The 19,584-nt window shown below is 46.1% G+C and overlaps 1 protein-coding gene across 3 annotated transcripts in view; it reads right to left on the bottom strand.

Moving 5' to 3' along the window:
* The window catches only part of si:dkey-238d18.4 (TBC1 domain family member 25), a 55,320-nt gene that overhangs the window by 25,046 nt on the left and 10,690 nt on the right, over positions 1–19,584 (bottom strand). For all 3 annotated transcript variants that reach the window (XR_009656881.1, XM_060944254.1, XM_060944253.1), the window contains exons 2-3: positions 9,967–10,152; positions 9,726–9,850 (exon numbers count right to left, since the gene is read on the bottom strand). Coding sequence is in view for 2 of the 3 variants with exons in the window: in XM_060944254.1 (XP_060800237.1) it covers positions 9,726–9,850; positions 9,967–10,152 (311 nt within the window). In the remaining variant the exon portion in view is untranslated. The remainder of the gene's footprint in view (positions 1–9,725; positions 9,851–9,966; positions 10,153–19,584) is intronic.

Genomic DNA, 19,584 nt, shown 5'->3' with positions numbered 1-19,584 from the left:
AATCTTAAAAAGTGATATTGTATTCACAATAGAACATAGACAACATATCAAATGTCGAAAGTGAGACATTTTGAAATTTCATGCCAAATATTGGCTCATTTGAAATTTCATGACAGCAACACATCTCAAAGTTGGGACAGGGGCAATAAGAGGCTGGAAAAGTTAAAGGTACAAAAAAGGAACAGCTGGAGGACCAAACTGCAACTCATTAGGTCAATTGGCAATAGGTCATTAACATGACTGGGTATAAAAAGAGCATCTTGGAGTGGCAGCAGCTCTCAGAAGTAAAGATGGGAAGAGGATCACCAATCCCCCTAATTCTGCGCCGACAAATAGTGGAGCAATATCAGAAAGGAGTTTGACAGTGTAAAATTGCAAAGAGTTTGAACATATCATCTACAGTGCATAATATCATCAAAAGATTCAGGGAATCTGGAAGAATCTCTGTGCGTAAGGGTCAAGGCTGGAAAACCATACTGGGTGCCCGTGATCTTCGGGGCCTTAGACGGCACTGCATCACATACAGGCATGCTTCTGTATTGGAAATCACAAAATGGGCTCAGGAATATTTCCAGAGAACATTATCTGTGAACGGTGGTGTAGTGGTTAGCGCTGTCGCCTCACAGCAAGAAGGTCTGGGTTTGAGCCCCGTGGCCGGCGAGGGCCTTTCTGTGTGGAGTTTGCATGTTCTCCCCGTGTCCGCGTGGGTTTCCTCCGGGTGCTCCGGTTTCCCCCACAGTCCAAAGGCATGCAGGTTAGGTTAACTGGTGACTCTAAATTGACCGTAGGTGTGAATGTGAATGGTTGTCTGTGTCTATGTGTCAGCCCTGTGATGACCTGGCGACTTGTCCAGGGTGTGCCCTGCCTTTCACCCATAGTCAGCTGGGATAGGCTCCAGCTTGCCTACGACCCTGTAGAAGGATAAAGCGGCTAGAGATAATGAGATGAGATTATCTGTGAACGCAATTCATGTGCCATCTGCTGTTGCCAGCTAAAACTCTATAGTTCAAAGAAGGAGCCATATCTAAACATGATCCAGAAGCGCAGACGTCTTCTCTGGGCCAAGGCTCATTTAAAATGGACTGTGGCAAAGTGGAAAACTGTTCTGTGGTCAGACGAATCAAAATTTGAAGTTCTTTATGGAAATCAGGGACGCCGTGTCATTCGGACTAAAGAGGAGAAGGACGACCCAAGTTGTTATCAGCGCTCAGTTCAGAAGCCTGCATCTCTGATGGTATGGGGTTGCATTAGTGCATGTGGAATGGCCAGCTTACACATCTGGAAAGACACCATCAATGCTGAAAGGTATATCCAGGTTCTAGAGCAACATATGCTCCCATCCAGACGACGTCTCTTTCAGGGAAGACCTTGCATTTTCCAGCATGACAATGCCAAACCACATACTGCATCAATTACAGCATCATGGCTGCGTAGAAGAAGGGTCCGGGTACCTAAGACAGTTGAGCAACTAGAATCCTACATTAGACAAGAATGGGTTAACATTCCTGTAGCTTTCTCTAGGTGTGGGTGGAGCACAGAGGACGGCAGGACAGAGATCAGGTTCAACAAACAGTTTTATTGTTCCACTTTTCAGGGGACACAATAGGTTTTATGCAGGCACACACACACATCAGGTGTCTGGTTCGGGAGCGATCTCTCTGCTCTCGCTCTCCCTCCCTAAATAGGGCGCGGTCCCTGGGAAGACACACAAACACAGGTTAATTGCTCTCAGGTGAAGTGAATCTGCCACTTACCTTCCCTGACTCCGCCCTCCTGTCACAGACCGGTGCTCGACCACGCCCCCGCTGCCACATACCCCCACCGCCCGACTCAGGCCGGGCAGCCGTCCGGCCCGCAGCCGACTCCCCCCCCCCTTGACGGGAGAGGAAGTCCGCCACGACCATCTGCGCCCCCGGCCTGTGGACCACCTTGAAATTAAAGGGTTGGAGCGCCAGATACCAACGGGTGATCCGCGCGTTGGCATCTTTCATGCGGTGGAGCCACTGGAGGGGCGCGTGGTCCGAACAGAGGGTGAAAGAGCGCCCCAGCAGGTAGTACCGGAGGGCGAGGACCGCCCATTTGATCGCCAGGCACTCCTTCTCAATCGTGCTGTAGCGCCCCTCACGCACTGACAGCTTCCGGCTGATGTATAGGACCGGGCGATCCTCCCCCTCCACCTGCTGGGACAAAACGGCCCCCAGCCCTCTGTCCGACGCATCCGTCTGTAACACAAAAGGGAGAGAGAAGTCAGGGGAGTGTAAAAGTGGCCCCCCACACAGTGCAGCCTTTACCTCAGAGAAAGCCCGCTGGCACTGCTCCGTCCACTGGACCGGATCTGGCGCCCCCTTTTTAGTGAGGTCAGTCAGCGGGCTGGTGACGTCCGAATAATTAGGTATAAACCTACGATAGTAGCCAGCCAGCCCCAGGAACTGTCTCACCCCCTTTTTGGTCTTGGGCCTCGGGCAGGCCGCAATCGCTGCTGTCTTATTAATTTGGGGACGCACCTGCCCGTTGCCCAAGTGGAAGCCCAGATACCGTACTTCCACCCGCCCAATCGCACACTTCTTTGGGTTGGCCGTGAGTCCCGCCCGTCTCAGCGACCTAAGGACGGCCCTCAGGTGTTGCAGGTGCCGCTGCCAGTCGTTACTATAAACGATAATGTCGTCCAGGTAGGCGGCCGCATAGGTGGCGTGGGGCCGGAGGACCCGGTCCATCAGCCGCTGAAACGTAGCGGGCGCCCCAAACAGCCCAAACGGAAGTGTGACGAACTGGTGTAAGCCGAACGGTGTGGAAAAGGCCGTTTTCTCCCGGGATAATGGAGTCAAGGGGATCTGCCAATATCCCTTCGTTAAATCCAGTGTCGAGTAAAAGCGAGCCGTGCCTAGTCGATCGAGCAGCTCATCAATACGAGGCATTGGGTACGCGTCGAATTTAGACACCGCGTTGACTTTTCTATAGTCCACACAGAACCGGACCGAGCCGTCGGCCTTGGGAACCAAGACCACCGGGCTGCTCCAGTCGCTGTGGGACTCCTCGACGATGCCCATTTCGAGCATGGCCTGAAGTTCTTCCCGAACCACCTTTTTTTTGTGTTCGGGTAGTCTATAAGGGCGGCTACGCACTACCACCCCCGGGGGTGTCTCTATGTGGTGTTCTATGAGGTTAGTGCGACCGGGCAGGGGCGAGAACACATCCGAAAACTCGGCCTGCAACTGGGCGACCTCCGTGAGTTGGGTCGGGGAGAGGTGGTCTCCACAGGGGACCGGAGAGGTACGTGATGCCAAATTCCCTTTTTGAACCTCCGGCCCCAGCTCCGCCTTCTCCGGAACTACCGACACCAACGCCACGGGGACCTCCTCGTTCCAGAGTTTGAGCAGATTGAGGTGGTAAATCTGTAGCGCCCCACCCCTGTCTGTTCGCCTCACCTCATAGTCGACATCCCCGACTCGCCGTGTGACCTCAAAGGGTCCTTGCCACTTGGCGATTAATTTGGAGCTCGACGTGGGCAAGAGTACGAGTACTTTATCTCCCGGTGTGAACTCTCTAAGGCGCGTACCCTTGTTGTACAGGCGGGCTTGCCGTTCCTGGGCCTGCCGCAAATTCTCCTGAGTTAGGTGGGTGAGCGTGTGGAGTTTTGCGCGCAGGTCCATAACGTACTGAATTTCATTCTTACTCTGTGAAGGTCCCTCCTCCCAATTTTCCCGCAGCACGTCTAGGATGCCGCGCGGCTTACGCCCATATAATAATTCGAACGGGGAGAACCCCGTGGAGGCTTGAGGGACCTCTCGCACTGAGAACAGCAAGGGTTCGAGCCACTTATCCCAATTACGTGCGTCCTCACTTACGAATTTTTTAATGATATTTTTGAGGGTGCGGTTGAACCGTTCTACTAAACCGTCCGTTTGTGGGTGATATACACTGGTGCGGATCGGCTTAATCCCCAATAACCCATACAGTTCGCGTAGTGTTCGTGACATAAACGTAGTGCCTTGATCAGTCAGAATCTCTTTCGGGATTCCAACTCGGGAGATGACGCGGAAGAGTGCCTCTGCAATACTGCGTGCTGAGATATTGCGCAGAGGCACTGCTTCCGGGTATCGCGTTGCATAGTCCACTAGAACTAATATAAAGCGGTACCCTCGTGCTGACCGATCTAATGGCCCGACGAGATCCATCCCAATTCTTTCAAACGGGGTCTCGATTAACGGTAGAGGGCGCAATGGCGCTTTTGGAATGGCCGCTGGATTTACTAACTGGCATTCGCGGCATGCCGTACACCACCTACGGACATCGCCGCGAATCCCCGGCCAATAGAATCGGGCCATTATTCGGGCTAGTGTTTTATCCTGCCCCAAGTGTCCGGCCATGGGATTAAAGTGAGCCGCCTGGAATACTAATTCCCGGCGGCTCTTTGGAATCAAAAGCTGCGTGACTCGCTCTTTAGTTTGAGTGTCCTGCGTCACTCGGTATAATCTATCCTTCATAATCGCGAAGTAGGGGAAGGACGGGGTGGCGCTCGGCGGGAGCGTTTGACCATCGATTACTCTCACTTGGTCAAACGCATGCCGCAGAGTCTCGTCTCGCGACTGCTCTAATGGGAAATCCGCGAGGGATTCCCCAATAGAGAGAGGAGGAGCCGGTGGCTCCTCACCCTGACGCGGAGATGACGTAGACGGCTCCGCGACAGCTGCTCCCGCCAAAACGACACCGGGACCTCCCCCTGTCAACTGGCAGGACCCACTCTCTACTAGGCGCGTCATTAAACCCCGAAATCCCGGCCAATCAGTCCCCAAAATTAACGAGTGGGTAAGGCGAGGATTAACCGCCGCCTTCACTATAAATTTTTCCCCTCTGAAAATAATATGGACCGACACCAAAGGGTAGCTGTGAACATCCCCGTGCACACACAAAACCTTCACCCCTTGTGCTCCCCCCAATGCCTCGTTTTGAACCAGGCTTTGGCGAATTGAGGTCTGATTACAACCAGAATCCACCAATGCCTGATATGTAGCCCCTTGGATACTCACCGGTATGCGATACGCTCCGGCCCGATCGAGGGCGGCCTCTGGCGCGTCGGGGATCCGAACCACCGCGCCCACTTCCATTGCTGTGCACTGCTGTTGAAGGTGGTCCGGTTCCCCGCAGCGCCAGCAAGCCGGCCCGGGCTTCCCCTCTGCACCGGTGCTCTGGGGCTCACTCACCTGAGGTGGGGGAGAGACAGACACAGAAGGGAGAAACGGGAGGGCACCGCGGGTGCGGCGGGCCGGCAGGGGTGGTGCCGGCCCCCGCCTCCGCGGTGGGGGAATGGGGCGAGGACGGGACACAGAAGGAGGGGAGAGAGAGAGAGAAAGAGAAGAGGAGAGAAGAGATGTCGACATCCGCTGTCCTGCCGCCGAGACAGCCGCCAGATGATCCTCCGCCAGCTCGACTGCCTGATCCAGCGACGCCGGGCGGTGGCACTGGACCCACTCCGCGGCTCCTGCTGGTAAGCGGGCGATGAACTGTTCCAGTACCACCTGATCGACGATTCCCTCGGCGTCGCGATCTTCGGCCCTCAGCCACCGCCAGCAGGCGTCCCGGAGCTGCTGGCCGAACGCGAACGGGCTGCCGACTTCCTCCATCCGCAGCGCGCGGAAGCGCTGGCGCTGCTGCTCCGGCGTGCGCCCCACGCGCTGAAGGACAGCCCGGCGAAGGTCGGCGTAGGCCAGCCGGCGATCGGCGGGGAGCTGTAGTGCAGCCAGCTGCGCCTCTCCCGTCAGGAGGGGGAGGAGGCGCGCCGCGCGCTGCTCCATCGGCCACCCCGAGGCTTCAGCGACCTGCTCGAATAACGTGAAGAAAGCCTCGGGGTCATCCTGCGGGCCCATCTTAGTTAAGGTGAGGGGAGACGGGCCCGCGGCCGGAGCGCTGGTGGGCCCCGCCGACGCGAGGAGACGCCGGAACGCCTTGCGATCTTCTTGCTGGGCCAGCACCAGGGCATCGAAGCGCCGCTCTTGTTCCTTTCGGAGTGCGACGAGCGCCTGGTGCTGGCTTTGCTGAGCCGTGGCGAGGGCGTGGACCAGGTCGGTGAACGGGGAGGATTCCATGGGGCTGTTGGGTTGGTGCTCCATGTCCCGGGTTTCGGCACCACTGTAGCTTTCTCTAGGTGTGGGTGGAGCACAGAGGACGGCAGGACAGAGATCAGGTTCAACAAACAGTTTTATTGTTCCACTTTTCAGGGGACACAATAGGTTTTATGCAGGCACACACACACATCAGGTGTCTGGTTCGGGAGCGATCTCTCTGCTCTCGCTCTCCCTCCCTAAATAGGGCGCGGTCCCTGGGAAGACACACAAACACAGGTTAATTGCTCTCAGGTGAAGTGAATCTGCCACTTACCTTCCCTGACTCCGCCCTCCTGTCACAGACCGGTGCTCGACCACGCCCCCGCTGCCACAATTCCTATCCCTAAACTTGAGCAACTTGTCTCCTCAGTCCCCAGACGTTTACAGACTGTTGTAAAGAGAAAAGGGGATGTCTCACAGTGGTAAACATGGCCTTGTCCCAACTTTTTTGAGATGTGTTGTTGTCATGAAATTTAAAAATGACCTAATTTTTCTCTTTAAATGATACATTTTCTCAGTTTAAACATGATATGTCATCTATGTTCTATTCTGAATAAAATATGGAATTTTGAAACTTCCACATCATTGCATTCCGTTTTTATTTACAATTTGTACTTAGTCCCAACTTTTTTGGAATCGGGGTTGTAGTTCTATAGCAGCAACTTACAGAAGGACTTTTATAGCGCTCCACAGAAACAGGTTTTAAGAATTGTGTAATTTTTGGAATTGTGGAAAAGTTTTCTGTTAGTATTTTTGGAAGAAATCCTCCAAAAAATACTAAAATAAGATATAAAACTGTTCCTTTGTGCTTTCAGACACAGGAAAGCCTTCATTTTCTGCCTTATTAACATAAAGAAAGAGAACTATAGAGGCTGGTTAGGGAATGCTGCTGTAACATAAGCCGATATGGTTAGGGTTTATAACTGCTATAACATTACAGTACTGTAGTGACAACAGAAACTAACTTGCTTTGTGGTTGGTCCATAACATTAAACATAAATACCGTACAAAAGGCAAAAAGTATAACAATTTTTTTTTAAATAAATAAAAGCAGTTATAATTGACAAATTGTTATAAAACACTTTGGAATATGTTATAATAATAGTGCCTTTCTCACACCCGAGGTCACATTACAGTTACAAAACCAAACAAGGAAAAAAAAAAAAAGAAGTCCACCAAAACTGGTCAAGATGCAACTCCAGTGCCGCAGCTGCCCACAGTCCCACTGAAAGGCGCACACAGAACACAGGTATGTCCCACACCGCCTGCACAGCCGCCATCGGGGAACAGCACCCAGAACACCCCACCACGGATCCACAAAATAAGCACAGAAACGTCACTGCACAAAGCACTAGGCAACCCTGATGCTCATGAGAGGAACAAGCACACCGCAGTCCACAGTGAGCAGAACACACATCACTCGTGGTGGACCAAGGCCTGAGGAAACCGACGCTCAAGACCAGGCCCAGAACTACACCAGAACCAGTGGACAAAGAGACAAAATCAGTAAAACAGAGAACAAACATCAAAACATACAAACACAAAAAGAAAGAAAAGAAAAAGCTCCAGTGCCAAGCGGCAGCCAAAACGTGCACAGTGTACTCTCAACCGGAAACAGAAAATAATCATGTTTGGGATAGCAGCCGCTTCACATCAGACCACATCCCATTTGACAGTGGCTGTTTTAGCACCATTAACATTAGTTTGTTCCTGAACATGACGTATGAACAGGTGAATGCGCATTCTCTATCAGGGAGTGATAAAAGGAGCACAAACCTGTAGGATGATTAAACCAGGATTTATAATAAAAGCCAGCATTGTAGTCGAGTCACTAAACCTTGAGTCTGAGGCCAGTCTCGAGTCCCCAGTGTTCAAGTCCGAGTCAAGTCCAAGTCATAAAAAAAAGGAAAAAAAATTATTTCAAATTGAGTCCACTATTGATCTGAGTCAAGTCCGAGAACAATACTCCAACCGCACCATTTGACGGTGGTTGTTTTAGTGCCATTAACATTAGTTTGTTCCTGAACATGACATATGAACAGGTGACTGTGCTTCTCTTTATCAGGGAGTGCAAAGTATTCTGTCAGAGATGGTTGGGAGACGGATGTAAGTGCAGAAGGTGTGTTTATTAATACAAGTGAAGATGGTAAACAATCCAGAATGGCAGGCAAAATCATAAAACAGTGAAACAGGCAGTAGGTTGAGCGAGGCACAAACAGACTCGGCAGAATCAAAAGATGAGAAACAGGAAATCAGGGATAAGGAAACAAAACAAGGAAATAAGGCTCGGTAATGTGTCAGCAACACAACTTGATACTTTGCAAAGTAAGTGCGTTTTTACAGTTTTTATATAGGCGTGCTGTTTGCGCCTTAATCCTGTGCAGGTGGAGTTGTTTACAGCGTGCATGCAAGAGTCGGCTTGGCGCGCGTGCTGTCCGGTGTGCGCCCGAGAGTCTGTCTGATGCACGCGCCAAGGCACGCAAGTGTAACACTCTTGCACGAAATTAGTACAAAAATTAATGTAGATATAAATATAAATATCTTATGCCAAATTATTATGGCATGTTACAAAAAAAATAAAGAAATAATCTGAGTCCTCGTCTCCAGTTTATGAGTCCGAATACAGTTAATGCACGAGTCCAAGTCATCAGTACTCAAGTCCAAGTCGAGTCAAGAGTCCTTAAAATAAGGGCACGAGTCGGACTCGAGTCCGAATCCTAGACTTGAGTACTACAAGCCTGGGTGAGACTGACATTCAACGTGCACCTTGATTCTTACTACACATTTAAACTAGCAACTGTTAGTAGTCCAACCAACAAGAAATTTCAAGGCAATACCAAAGAGGCAAAAACTATGAACAGTTCCTATCTGGTCCTTGTCAGTAAACCCACTGAAGAAACTATAAACATGGATACCCTGAACTACAAGTCCCAAGACACACAGCGCCCTCTGGCTCTGGCATACTGAACCTCAGCTGTTTTCCATAGAGGGACCATTACCGGTCCCTCTATTTAAACTCCCCAAACACATACATCTTTGTGAAGTATTGTCCTGCTAGCTCACTTTGTACCAAGCCTTGTATCTTTTCTGGCTGCTTCTTGTGGTTCTGACCTTTTGCTACCTTTTCCTAGTTTTCGCTCTTTGTCTTTCCTTCATTAAGTTGTTCGGAGATCGCCTGACCCTTGCTAGTTTTCAGACTCTGATTTCTGTCTATCATTCTGGCTTTGTTGACAGTCTGCGCTTCACTCTCCTCCGCGCATAGTGCCTGCATTCTAACAGTCCTATATCTGCATATGGCCACAGCACAGCATATGGCCAAATGGGACGCTTTGCGTGACTGCGAACACCTGGAAATAGATCAGAAAAAAAAAAATCACAATGCTACCCAAGCTAGTCCTAAATGAACACTATTAGGACATGTTGTGCTTTTGGTCATAAATATCTAACAATAGGAGCTTAGACATGACATTTTTTGGAGTGGGACCAATAGTGTGACCAGGGCTGTATGACAGGCCTTACTGACCACACAAGTGATCTGATCGGCAAAATGAGGTTTGGCTAAAAGTGACTATAGCTGAGGTCATTGAGCTTTAGAGTTTTGCTTGCAGGGGTTGTTAGTTTTACCTGTGCCTGAAGCTCCAGGAAGGAAATCCTTTCTGTGACTTCTTTTGACTTGTACTGGTACTGCTGTGTTTCTCTTTCTCTCTCCTGCCTCTGCTCAAAATATTGCACTGCTGCTACCAGCTCAGCTGAGGAAAATAGGAAGCAAGAAAAAAGAGGGGAAAAGTTGTTATACCTGTATAAACTACTAAGGGTTAAAGTGTCACGAAGCACAGAATCCATTGCAAAGTGACCTAATGTTTACCATCAGTGCCATTAAGACGCAGACGAACAGCTCCAGGAAGCAGACATTGCCACTTCCTCTTCATAACATGGTAACGCACTGACATCTCTTCCAGCAACAGGGTGCGCTCCTGTGGTGTAGAGCTGCACGGGTACATGCCAAATAAGAAGCGCCAAACCAGGCCTCGCACCTCAGGAGAAACACCCCCTAAACACACACACACACACACACACACACACACACACACACACACAGAGCAGGTTTAGTAAGCCTCTAGTGCAATTCCTGTGACAGGTTGGGTTTTAGAAATGATAGAGCTTTTGGCTTTGCTAATGTTACAAGAAATCATGACTGACAATTTAAAAGCTAAAACTGAACAGAAAATTAATACTTTAAGAAAAGAAAGCTTTACTGAATTTTAAGTAACAATGAGAAGTTGAAAAATGTAAACCGTATAAATGAAACATTAAAGCAGCTGTAATTAAGGTGTACAATTTATTACCTCCAACTTTGGAGGTTACGTTTTCACCTCCATTTGTTTGTCTGTTCACAACTTAACTGACGTAGTGAGTAGTGAATGAATTTTGATGAAATTTTGAGTAAAGGTGAGCCAAAGCCCAAGGAACAACTGATTAGATTTTGATGCAAATCCGGCTATGTATGCGGATCCAGGATTTTTTTTTTTTGTCTGTTCCCTATGTAACTCAAAGTAGTGAACAGATTAATTTGGTGTACAGCTTTAATATTATCCTAGGTTCAAGTGATTTGATATTGATTATATGTGGCTTGGCCAAAGTATACACTCTACCGAGTGCCCTTCTAGTTTTCTAAAACTTATTCTAATCATAAAGTCTAAAAATATCCAGTTCCACCATTTGCTATGCAACATTGCTAGGCAGATTTTGCTAAAATGTCGGTCAGACTTCTGTTTATATTTTTCCAGCCCAGAAATAGAATCCGCTGCAGCTAAAGCTTAAAAGATAGTATTGTCACTCTAGATCGAGACATTGATCTAATTCAGCATTTCACCGCGATAATTATTTTCCAGTATAAACAACTCAGCAGAAAACAAAATACACAATCCTCTGTCTGGACTTTATCCCCTTCTTCAGGGTCTTAAAGGAATTATGTAAGATTATGTACTGTATATAATCTTATTATGTAAATCTTATGGGCTCTGAATAAAATGCCACTGAATAAAATATGTTTTGGAGATGAGAGCCATGTAGAGCATAAAACGAGGCACTGTAATTTGCATTGTGTTGTTTTTCATTCAGTGTGAGTTCTCTGGCAATGTGAGTGAAATAAGATTTACTTATTATCCCCCCCCCAAAAAAAAAAAGTTAGGAAAATGCCAGCTTTAAAAAGCATCTCACACACACACACACACACACACAAAACAAGGGTTTCTTCAAAAAGTGCCCTGTGATCACTCTCAGCAGTTCAAAGCTAAGTGTACTGTATTGTGGAAAAAAAAAACCCTAAATGCTGTCTTGAACACTTTCCAATGTCGGAGTACTTTGGAAAACAGAGCTATGGATTTACCTCTGACTATTACAAAGCACCGAGTCTCCTTTAAAAAAATGCTTAAAAATTATCCTTACAAAAATATTTATATACGTATAAACTCATAAAATGTGATGTATCCACCACACAAATCTTGTGAATAGCTGTGATTTGCATTACAGCTGGAGTTACTGTGTGATCAGTCAGAAGTGATCATTCAACTCCGATGGGGTAGAAATGGTCATATCCAAAAAGTCCATATCCACAAGTTTATTGCTACTTCCATAATTATGACTCTACATTTCAATTAAAAAAAAAATCTTCAGATTACACTCACCAGCCACTTTAATAGGTACTTGTTCTTGGTTCTAAGATTCCTGTTCTTGGCTGGCAGGAGGGGAACCCATGCTGAGATGCTTTTCTGCTCACCACGGTTGTAAAGAGTTGCTATGAGTTACTGTATCCTTCCTGGCAGCTCGAACCAATCTGGCCATTTTCCTCTGATCAACAAGGCGTTTGTTTCCACCCACAGAACTGTCGTTCACTCAATGCTTTTTGTTTTTTTTTTCGCACCATTCTATGTAAACTCTAGAGACTGTTATTTATGTGTGAAAACCCCAGGAGATCAGCAGTTTCTGAAATACTCAAACCAGACCATCTGGCTCAAACCAACACCCATGCCACAGTGAAAGTCACACTTTGAGATCATTTTTTTTCCCATTCTGATGTTTGAAGTGAACATTAACTGAAGCTCTTGATTTGTATCTGCATGATTTTTTACATGATTGTGCTGCTGTCAAGGGATTGGCTTATTAGGTAACTGCACAAAACAACAGGTGTATGGGTGTTCCTAATAAAGTGGACGGTGAGTGTCTTTGACAATTAAGCCAGTATCTCACTGGGCTGTGACAAATTGTGAACGTCATTCGCAAGAGAGTTTCAAAAGTGTCTTGAAACATTCGCGGGGCTTCTCAATTTCCTCGCATGAGTCACAAAGTGTCGCTCCTTCGTCGCTGAAATTTTGAACATGTTCAAAAAATTCGTGCGACAAAATTTCTCTCAAAATGGCTGCAAAGGCGTCGCAAAGCTGTCACGAACCCTTCTCAAGTCAGTTTCCGTGAAGTGAGATACTGGCTGAAGTGCGAGAACTGAATATTCGCATATTTTATCGCAATTGTTGCGTCTCCAACTAGTCGCAGGCTGTCGCAGCCCAGTGAGATACTGGCTTTATTGTGGGCTATATTCAATGCAGTGATATTTGGATGACTGGATTTGCCCCAAGTTCCCTGAGGTAGTGTGTCGCAATGATTTAACACTGCACACTCCTCCATCCCTCTATCATTCTCATACACTGTAAAAAAAAGAATAGTTGAGAATACTTGAAATTTCAAGGCAACCGTCTGCATTAAGAATTTTATGTTTTGCCAACGATGTGCCCATGATAATCCAAACTATGATAAAACTGTTATCTTTATTAAGAATTCTTAATTAAGTCAATTTTCAATTCCTCATTCTGCCAACATAGATTTCTCTTTTTGCTGAACAGTGGCATTCACAGTAGTACAAAAAGGCAATTGAGGTTATCACAAATTTTTTTTTTTTTAGATTTTTTTGGGGCTTTTTTCACCTCTATTTGGATAGGACAGCATAGAGACAGGAAATAAGCAGGAGAGATGGGGAGGGATCGGGAAATGACCTCGGGTCGGAACCAAACCCGGGTCCCCGGATTTATGGTATGGCGCCTTATCCACCTGAGCCACGACGCCCCCGAGGTTATCACAATTTATCATTAAACTATACATGCCTTTTTTCATTGTTCTACACAATTACAAAACTTCAATATTGAAATAAAGTTTTTAAAACCCATGTCATGGGTATGGCGTTGTGGCTCAGGTGGATAAGGCGCCATACCATAAATCCGGGGACCTGGGTTCGATTCCGACCCGAGGTCATTTCCCGATCCCTCCCCGTCCCTCTCTCCCGCTCATTTCCTGTCTCTACACTAGGGGTGGGTATTGGCAAAGAAGTCACGATTCAATTCGAATTATGATGTGATACTATCACGATTCTTGAATCATTGCGATATATTCAACATACTTCAGTGAAAATGTAAAAAAAAAAAAAGAACATAATTACCAGTGGCTGTGTACGATCTGGATAGTGTCTCCAATTGATGCATAACTCAGAGCAACTCAGTTCATAACTGAATTTATTGAAACGACTTTGGAGGTAGTTGCCATTAAAATGAATATTACTGTTTCCATACTTAACAAGTGGACACACTAATGACAAAAATTGCATAGGATTTATAAAACTAAAAATAATAAAAGAAAACTAATAGCAGCAGTTTTCAATTTCTTTGCAGCACCTGCAGTATGGGAGGACAAGGCAATAATAAATATCAAAATATATATACTATATTACTCAGTGCATTAAATTATCATCATCATTATATTATTTGTTACATTACTTTACATTATATTTAAATGCCTTATGCATTTATAGTTTGTGGAGCATCCTCAAATTAGGAAACAATACACTCACTAAGCATATTTCTTTTAGCATGTTGTAGTACCGCAGCAGTTATGTCAGACTCGGTGAGTGTGCAGATGTCCTTCTCAGATTTACGTATTTCTGCAGACAGGAGTGCAGCGTGGATGGCAGGCTGTTGCTCTAAAAAGCGCTCAAGCATGTCGTGCGCGCTGTTCCAGCGAGATTTGTAAACAGAGTCGCAGTCGCATATGATGTCTATGCAGAATGTCTAGGTCGCAGTAGCCCGCCGCTGGAAATGCCACTGGCATGAAGGCAGCGGGCGTCAAAAACTCCACGGCGACATCTACAGGACTGGAAGTTGTATTCTACTTGTTTTTAGCTGATGTTCGCCAACCATTCATACAATTTTATTTATTCATTTTTTAAAATTAATAATCGATATTTGGCGTCAAGAATCGATGCAGTATATCGTGAAAGTTAGTATCGCGATGCATTGTCATGACGATTATTTTGCACACCCCTACTCTACACTGTCCTATCCAAATAAAGGTGAAAAAAGCCCCCCAAAAAAGTCTGATAACCTCAATTGCCTTTTTGTACTACTGTGAATGCCACTGTTCAGCAAAAAGAGAAATCTATGTTGGCAGAATGAGGAATTGAAAATTGACTTAATTAAGAATTCTTAATAAAGATAACAGTTTTATCATAGTTTGGATTATCATGGGCACATCATTGGCAAAACATAAAATTCTTAATGCAGACTGTTGCCTTGAAATTTCAAGTATTCTCAACTATTCTTTTTTTACAGTGTAGTAATGCAAAAGTAAGAAGACCAGTATTACTAACGCTAGTTCACAACTGTTCACAATGCGGAGGAATTTTTCATCTGCGTGTGCAGTGGATACAGGCCAGCCTGGATTAGAAGTACTCTATATTCATGCCATGCATAAATGGATGATACAGCTGGATTACTTCTCTTGTTAATGGCTAGTTCTGGGGTCAGTATGTTCACAAATCTCTTCAGTTAGAGATCTGTACATACAGTCAAACTGGAAAGTCTGCACACCTTTCACCTTCTCCACGTTTTATTACATTACAGACTTATTCTACAATAGACTGAGTTCATTTTGTCACAATATTCTACACAAAATAGCCCATAATGACAAAGTGAAAGCAGGTTTTTAGAAAATATGCAATTTTATTTTACTGAGAAAAATAGGTTATTTAGGGGTTACATATCTGTACACACCCTGTTTCTGGACATCTTTGCCCATTCCTCTTGACATATCCTTGCAAGCTCCGTCAGGTTGGATGGGGAGCATCGGTACACAGCCATTTTCAGCTCCTTCCACAGATGTTCAATTAGATTCTGGCTGGGCCACTCAAGGACGTTCACAGACTTTCTCTGAAGCCACTCCTTTGTTCTCTTGGCTGTGGACGTCGGGTTGTTGTCATGTTGAAAGGTAAACCTTCGCTCCAGTCTGAGGTCCAGAGCGCTCTGGAGCAGGTTTTCTTCAAGGATCTCTGTGTACTTGGCTGCATTCATCTTTCCCTCTATCAGGACTAGTTGCTCTGTTCCCACTGCTGAAAAACATCCCCACATCATGATGCTGCCACCGCCATCTTCACTGTAGGTATGGCATTAGCCAGGTGATGAGCGGTGCCTGGTTTCCTCCAGACGTGACGTTTGGTATTCAGGCCAAAAAGTTCAGTTTTGGTTGCAACAAAAAATGAACTTAATCTATTGTAGAATAAGTCTGTAACATAATAAAACGTGAAGAAGGTGAAAGGGGTGTGCAGACTTTCCGGCTTGACTGTATGTTAAAGTGACAACTGTTGTGCACTATATTTGTGCATTAGCATAGCAGCCATGCTAGCAGACCTTTCCAGTGACTTTGTAGATGCAGAAATTTAGCAATTGACTGGAGTACATACCATCAACCAGGTCAAAGGTCAAACAGCATTCATAAGGTCATGAGAGATTCTGAGATGCAACCTAATGTTTTCTGGTAATGGGACACTTCTAATTCTTCTAGTTATCTAAATAATGGACTGAGACATTTAGACTTGCATAAGTAAGTAAAGCACTGTGTTTATTAACGCAGTGGATCTCAAAAAGATGCCAATAATCGAGGTATTACTGAAGATGTTACCCTGGCACTTCTTAAGAAAGAAAGCACAACTTTATTCATCACACACTTGTGAAATTTCCTCTCTGCATTTAACCCATCTGAACAGTGAACACACACATGCACACACGTGAGCAATGAGCACACACACATACCCAGAGAAGCGGGCAGCCATGCTAACAGCGCCTGGGGAGCAGTTGGGAGTTGGGTGCGTCGCTCAAGGGCACCTCAGCCCAAGGCCGTCCCATATTAACCTAACTGCATGTCTTTGAACTGTGGGGGAAACCGGAGCACCCGGAGGAAACCCACGCAGACACAGCACAAGATAATGCTTTCTAAATGGATACAGAAACCGATACAAATCAGAGGTGCACTATTTATTCATTTACAAGAAGTGTGCATCAGGACTGTGATCCCACAGCATACAATATAAAGTTGAGCAAAGGGAAAGTTTTAATTTTATGTGGTTGTGAGAGTGGTCAGATGTGAAGCTTTGTTGTGGGAGAAAGAAAGACAACACTGCATGATGCACTTTCAGTGTTCTTTATGTAACTGCTTGGTCAGAGCAGCAGTAGTTTAAATTCAGCTACAAGCTTGTTTATATTTTATATTTATACAACCCCATTTCCAAGAAAGTTGGGACGTTGTGTAAACTGTACATAAAAACAACGCGATAATTTGCAAATCATGGAAACTATATTTCATTGAAAATTGTACAAAGACAACATATCAAATGTTGAAACTGAGCAATTTTATTGTTTTTTGAAAAATATACGCTCATTTTGAATCTGATGTCAGCAACACGTTTCAAAGAAGTTGGGACAGGGGCATGGTTACCTCTGTGTTGCATCACTTCTACTTTTAACAACACACTAAACGTTTAGGAACTGAGGAGACCAATTGCTGTAGTTTTGAAAGAGAAAAGTTGTCCCATTCTTGCCTGATATACAATTTCATTGGCTCAACAGTTTGGGGTCTCCTTTGTCAAATTTTGTGCTTCATAATGCACCAAATAGGACCCATGGCATGGTGGTTTGTTGATGCTTTAAACGGGCTCGTGGAGGTTTCCGGATGTTATATCCGCAGCCTTTCTCGAAATGAACCCTCGGCACGTAGATATAGCCTCCTGGGAGAAAGACCCATTTCAGCCCTTTTCCCAGTGCGTCGTTTTGCTAATGAGAAGCATGGAGGCGGGGAAGGGTAGAGGGTGGGGGCGGGCCATGGGGGGAGGGGGAGGGGCTTGACAGAAAATTATGGACACACAAAAATAAATATGAGAAATACATAACATAAGAAGAAATGACCACTAATCAGGTTCCTTCACAAGTCTAAATAAGGGAGTGGGAAAATGTGTGTACAGCACTAGTAGTATAGTATAGTAGTATAGTGTTTGCGTGCACACACATACTCGCTGCTATCAGCGCCTGTAGCCACGCTGCTAAGACAAAACCCCGTTCTCCCTCGGACTCCTTTCGTAAACTCAACGTGACACAGAGAACAGAGAGTGAGAGTGTTCGGAGTGGTAGTTTACGAACGTATAATACCCTAGGCTTGAACACGCACTCCATAACCAAAGAGGATAGAAGCAGCAACTACAGCAACATATCGCTTATCCAACAGAAGACATGCATTGCGGAGCAATAGTCAAACATAAGCTCATAAGTTACAGTCAATTTCCAGACTAAACTCAGTTTAACAGAGCATGCTGCATGCTTTTTGGTTTTGTAGCGCAGAGTACCTGGCTAACTGCAGGAAGCGGTTAGCTGCACAGCTAATGTAGCCATTGCAAGGCTAACGCACCGATTTTAAAACACGGCAAAACGACTTAACAGTTATACACTTACTTGTTCGGTGTTTGTGGCTGATGCGGCAGGGATGCTTGGTACGGACCCAGGCTTCAGTGACAGTTGATGTGCAAAACCTGCCCTGTACTGTCCCAAGTTGTGGAAACATTCCTCAGGAAAATGCTTCCGACAAACATACACCGTCTTAGGTAGACTCGACGGCGTATTATTGGAGTAAATAAAATTAAGCCACTGCATCTTCAGGGGCTCTCCCGTCGGCAGTAAAAACAGACTCCTTTCTGTTGTCACATCCATGTACAGCGCAATTTCCATGTTTCGCTCGCTTAGGTGGTGCCATGTTGTTGTGTCCTCTATGGTCTCCTCACTACAAAATTGAAGTGACGTATCTATGGTGGCAACTTTTGAGCTGGGCGGGCAATCCATACAGTGGGTGGGAATCCAGAGGGGGGGCGTGGGGATCATCTCCCTTGCTGACGTAGTAAAGGGAAGAGCCTATCAACGCGCCATTTTGACGCGCCATTCTCAAATATTGACAAAGGGTGGGCATAGTTTGGTTTACACATTATGACATTTCTAGCCACTGGGGTGACTTAAGAAGGTCAGAGGAACTCATTTTAATGTTAAAAAACCTCAGAAAGTGAAAATTTCATGCCATGGGACCTTTAAATGGGAGACAAACTGGCCTGCCTGCAGTCCAGACCTAGCACCTGGACTCTTTGGCCGAATCCCATTTCACCCCTTGGACCTACCCCTTGGCCCTTCCCCTCCATTTTGCGCGTTCACGTGAAGGGGTAGGGGTATCCCAATCCCAGTTAACGCGGAGGGGTAGGGGAAGGGGTAGGGCTTCTGTACCCCTCCAAACGGAGATTTTCCTGGAGCTGACTCCGAACGAAGGGGTTTGAGTGATTTCCCACAATGCCATGCGGATTTCAGAAAGATGGCGGTTCCCGCGGCGAAAGATTGTCATAAATGTATTTTCTCCATTATTTACATGTTTTAAGTTGTTATCCAGAGGAAACACGCCGCTTGATTCGCTTTCGAGCTGAGAATGAGCAGCGATTTCTGAAATCCAAGCTGCTGCTAAAAAGCTTTGGGAGTGAGTATTGTTTTCGGTTGCTTGACTGCATACGTTTTGTTCTGTTATTCTCGCTTTTATTGTTTACATGAGTGTTCTGACACCTCATTCTGTCGGATGTGGTGCACGAAGCACCAAAGATGTCCCATTCAGTGGTGTTAGTTAACAAATCACACCCTGCCAGCAGAGATTTCTGGTTCTGCCTCTGGCTCTGACTGTAGCGGCTGGTCGCAGCCAATGACGCATTTGGTCGCGTTTTGCTAACGTAAACGCTGACGGAGGTACGCGATGACGTATGCGATCGTTGAAGGGCTATCCCAATACGTAGGGGTTGAATTTCAAGCCCTATCCCTTGTAGCTCAGTTTCAAGGGGAAGGGCCAAGGGGAAGGGGGAGGGGTAGAAATTAGAATTGGGATTGGGCCTTTTACTACGGAGCCATGCAGTTCTAATATGTGCAGAAAGTAGTTTGGCATTGTCTTGCTGAAAGAAGGAAGGTCTTCCCTGAAAAAGATTTTGTCTGGATGGCAGCATATTGCTCTGAAACGTGTATACTGTATATCATTCAGCATTAATGATGTCTTCCCAGATGTACCAGCTACCCATGTCATGTGCACTAATGCACCCTCATAC

The sequence above is a fragment of the Neoarius graeffei genome, chromosome 17 (assembly GCF_027579695.1).
Source record: "Neoarius graeffei isolate fNeoGra1 chromosome 17, fNeoGra1.pri, whole genome shotgun sequence".
Lineage (NCBI taxonomy): Eukaryota > Metazoa > Chordata > Actinopteri > Siluriformes > Ariidae > Neoarius > Neoarius graeffei.
This window is presented reverse-complemented; position numbering and strand designations above follow the sequence as displayed.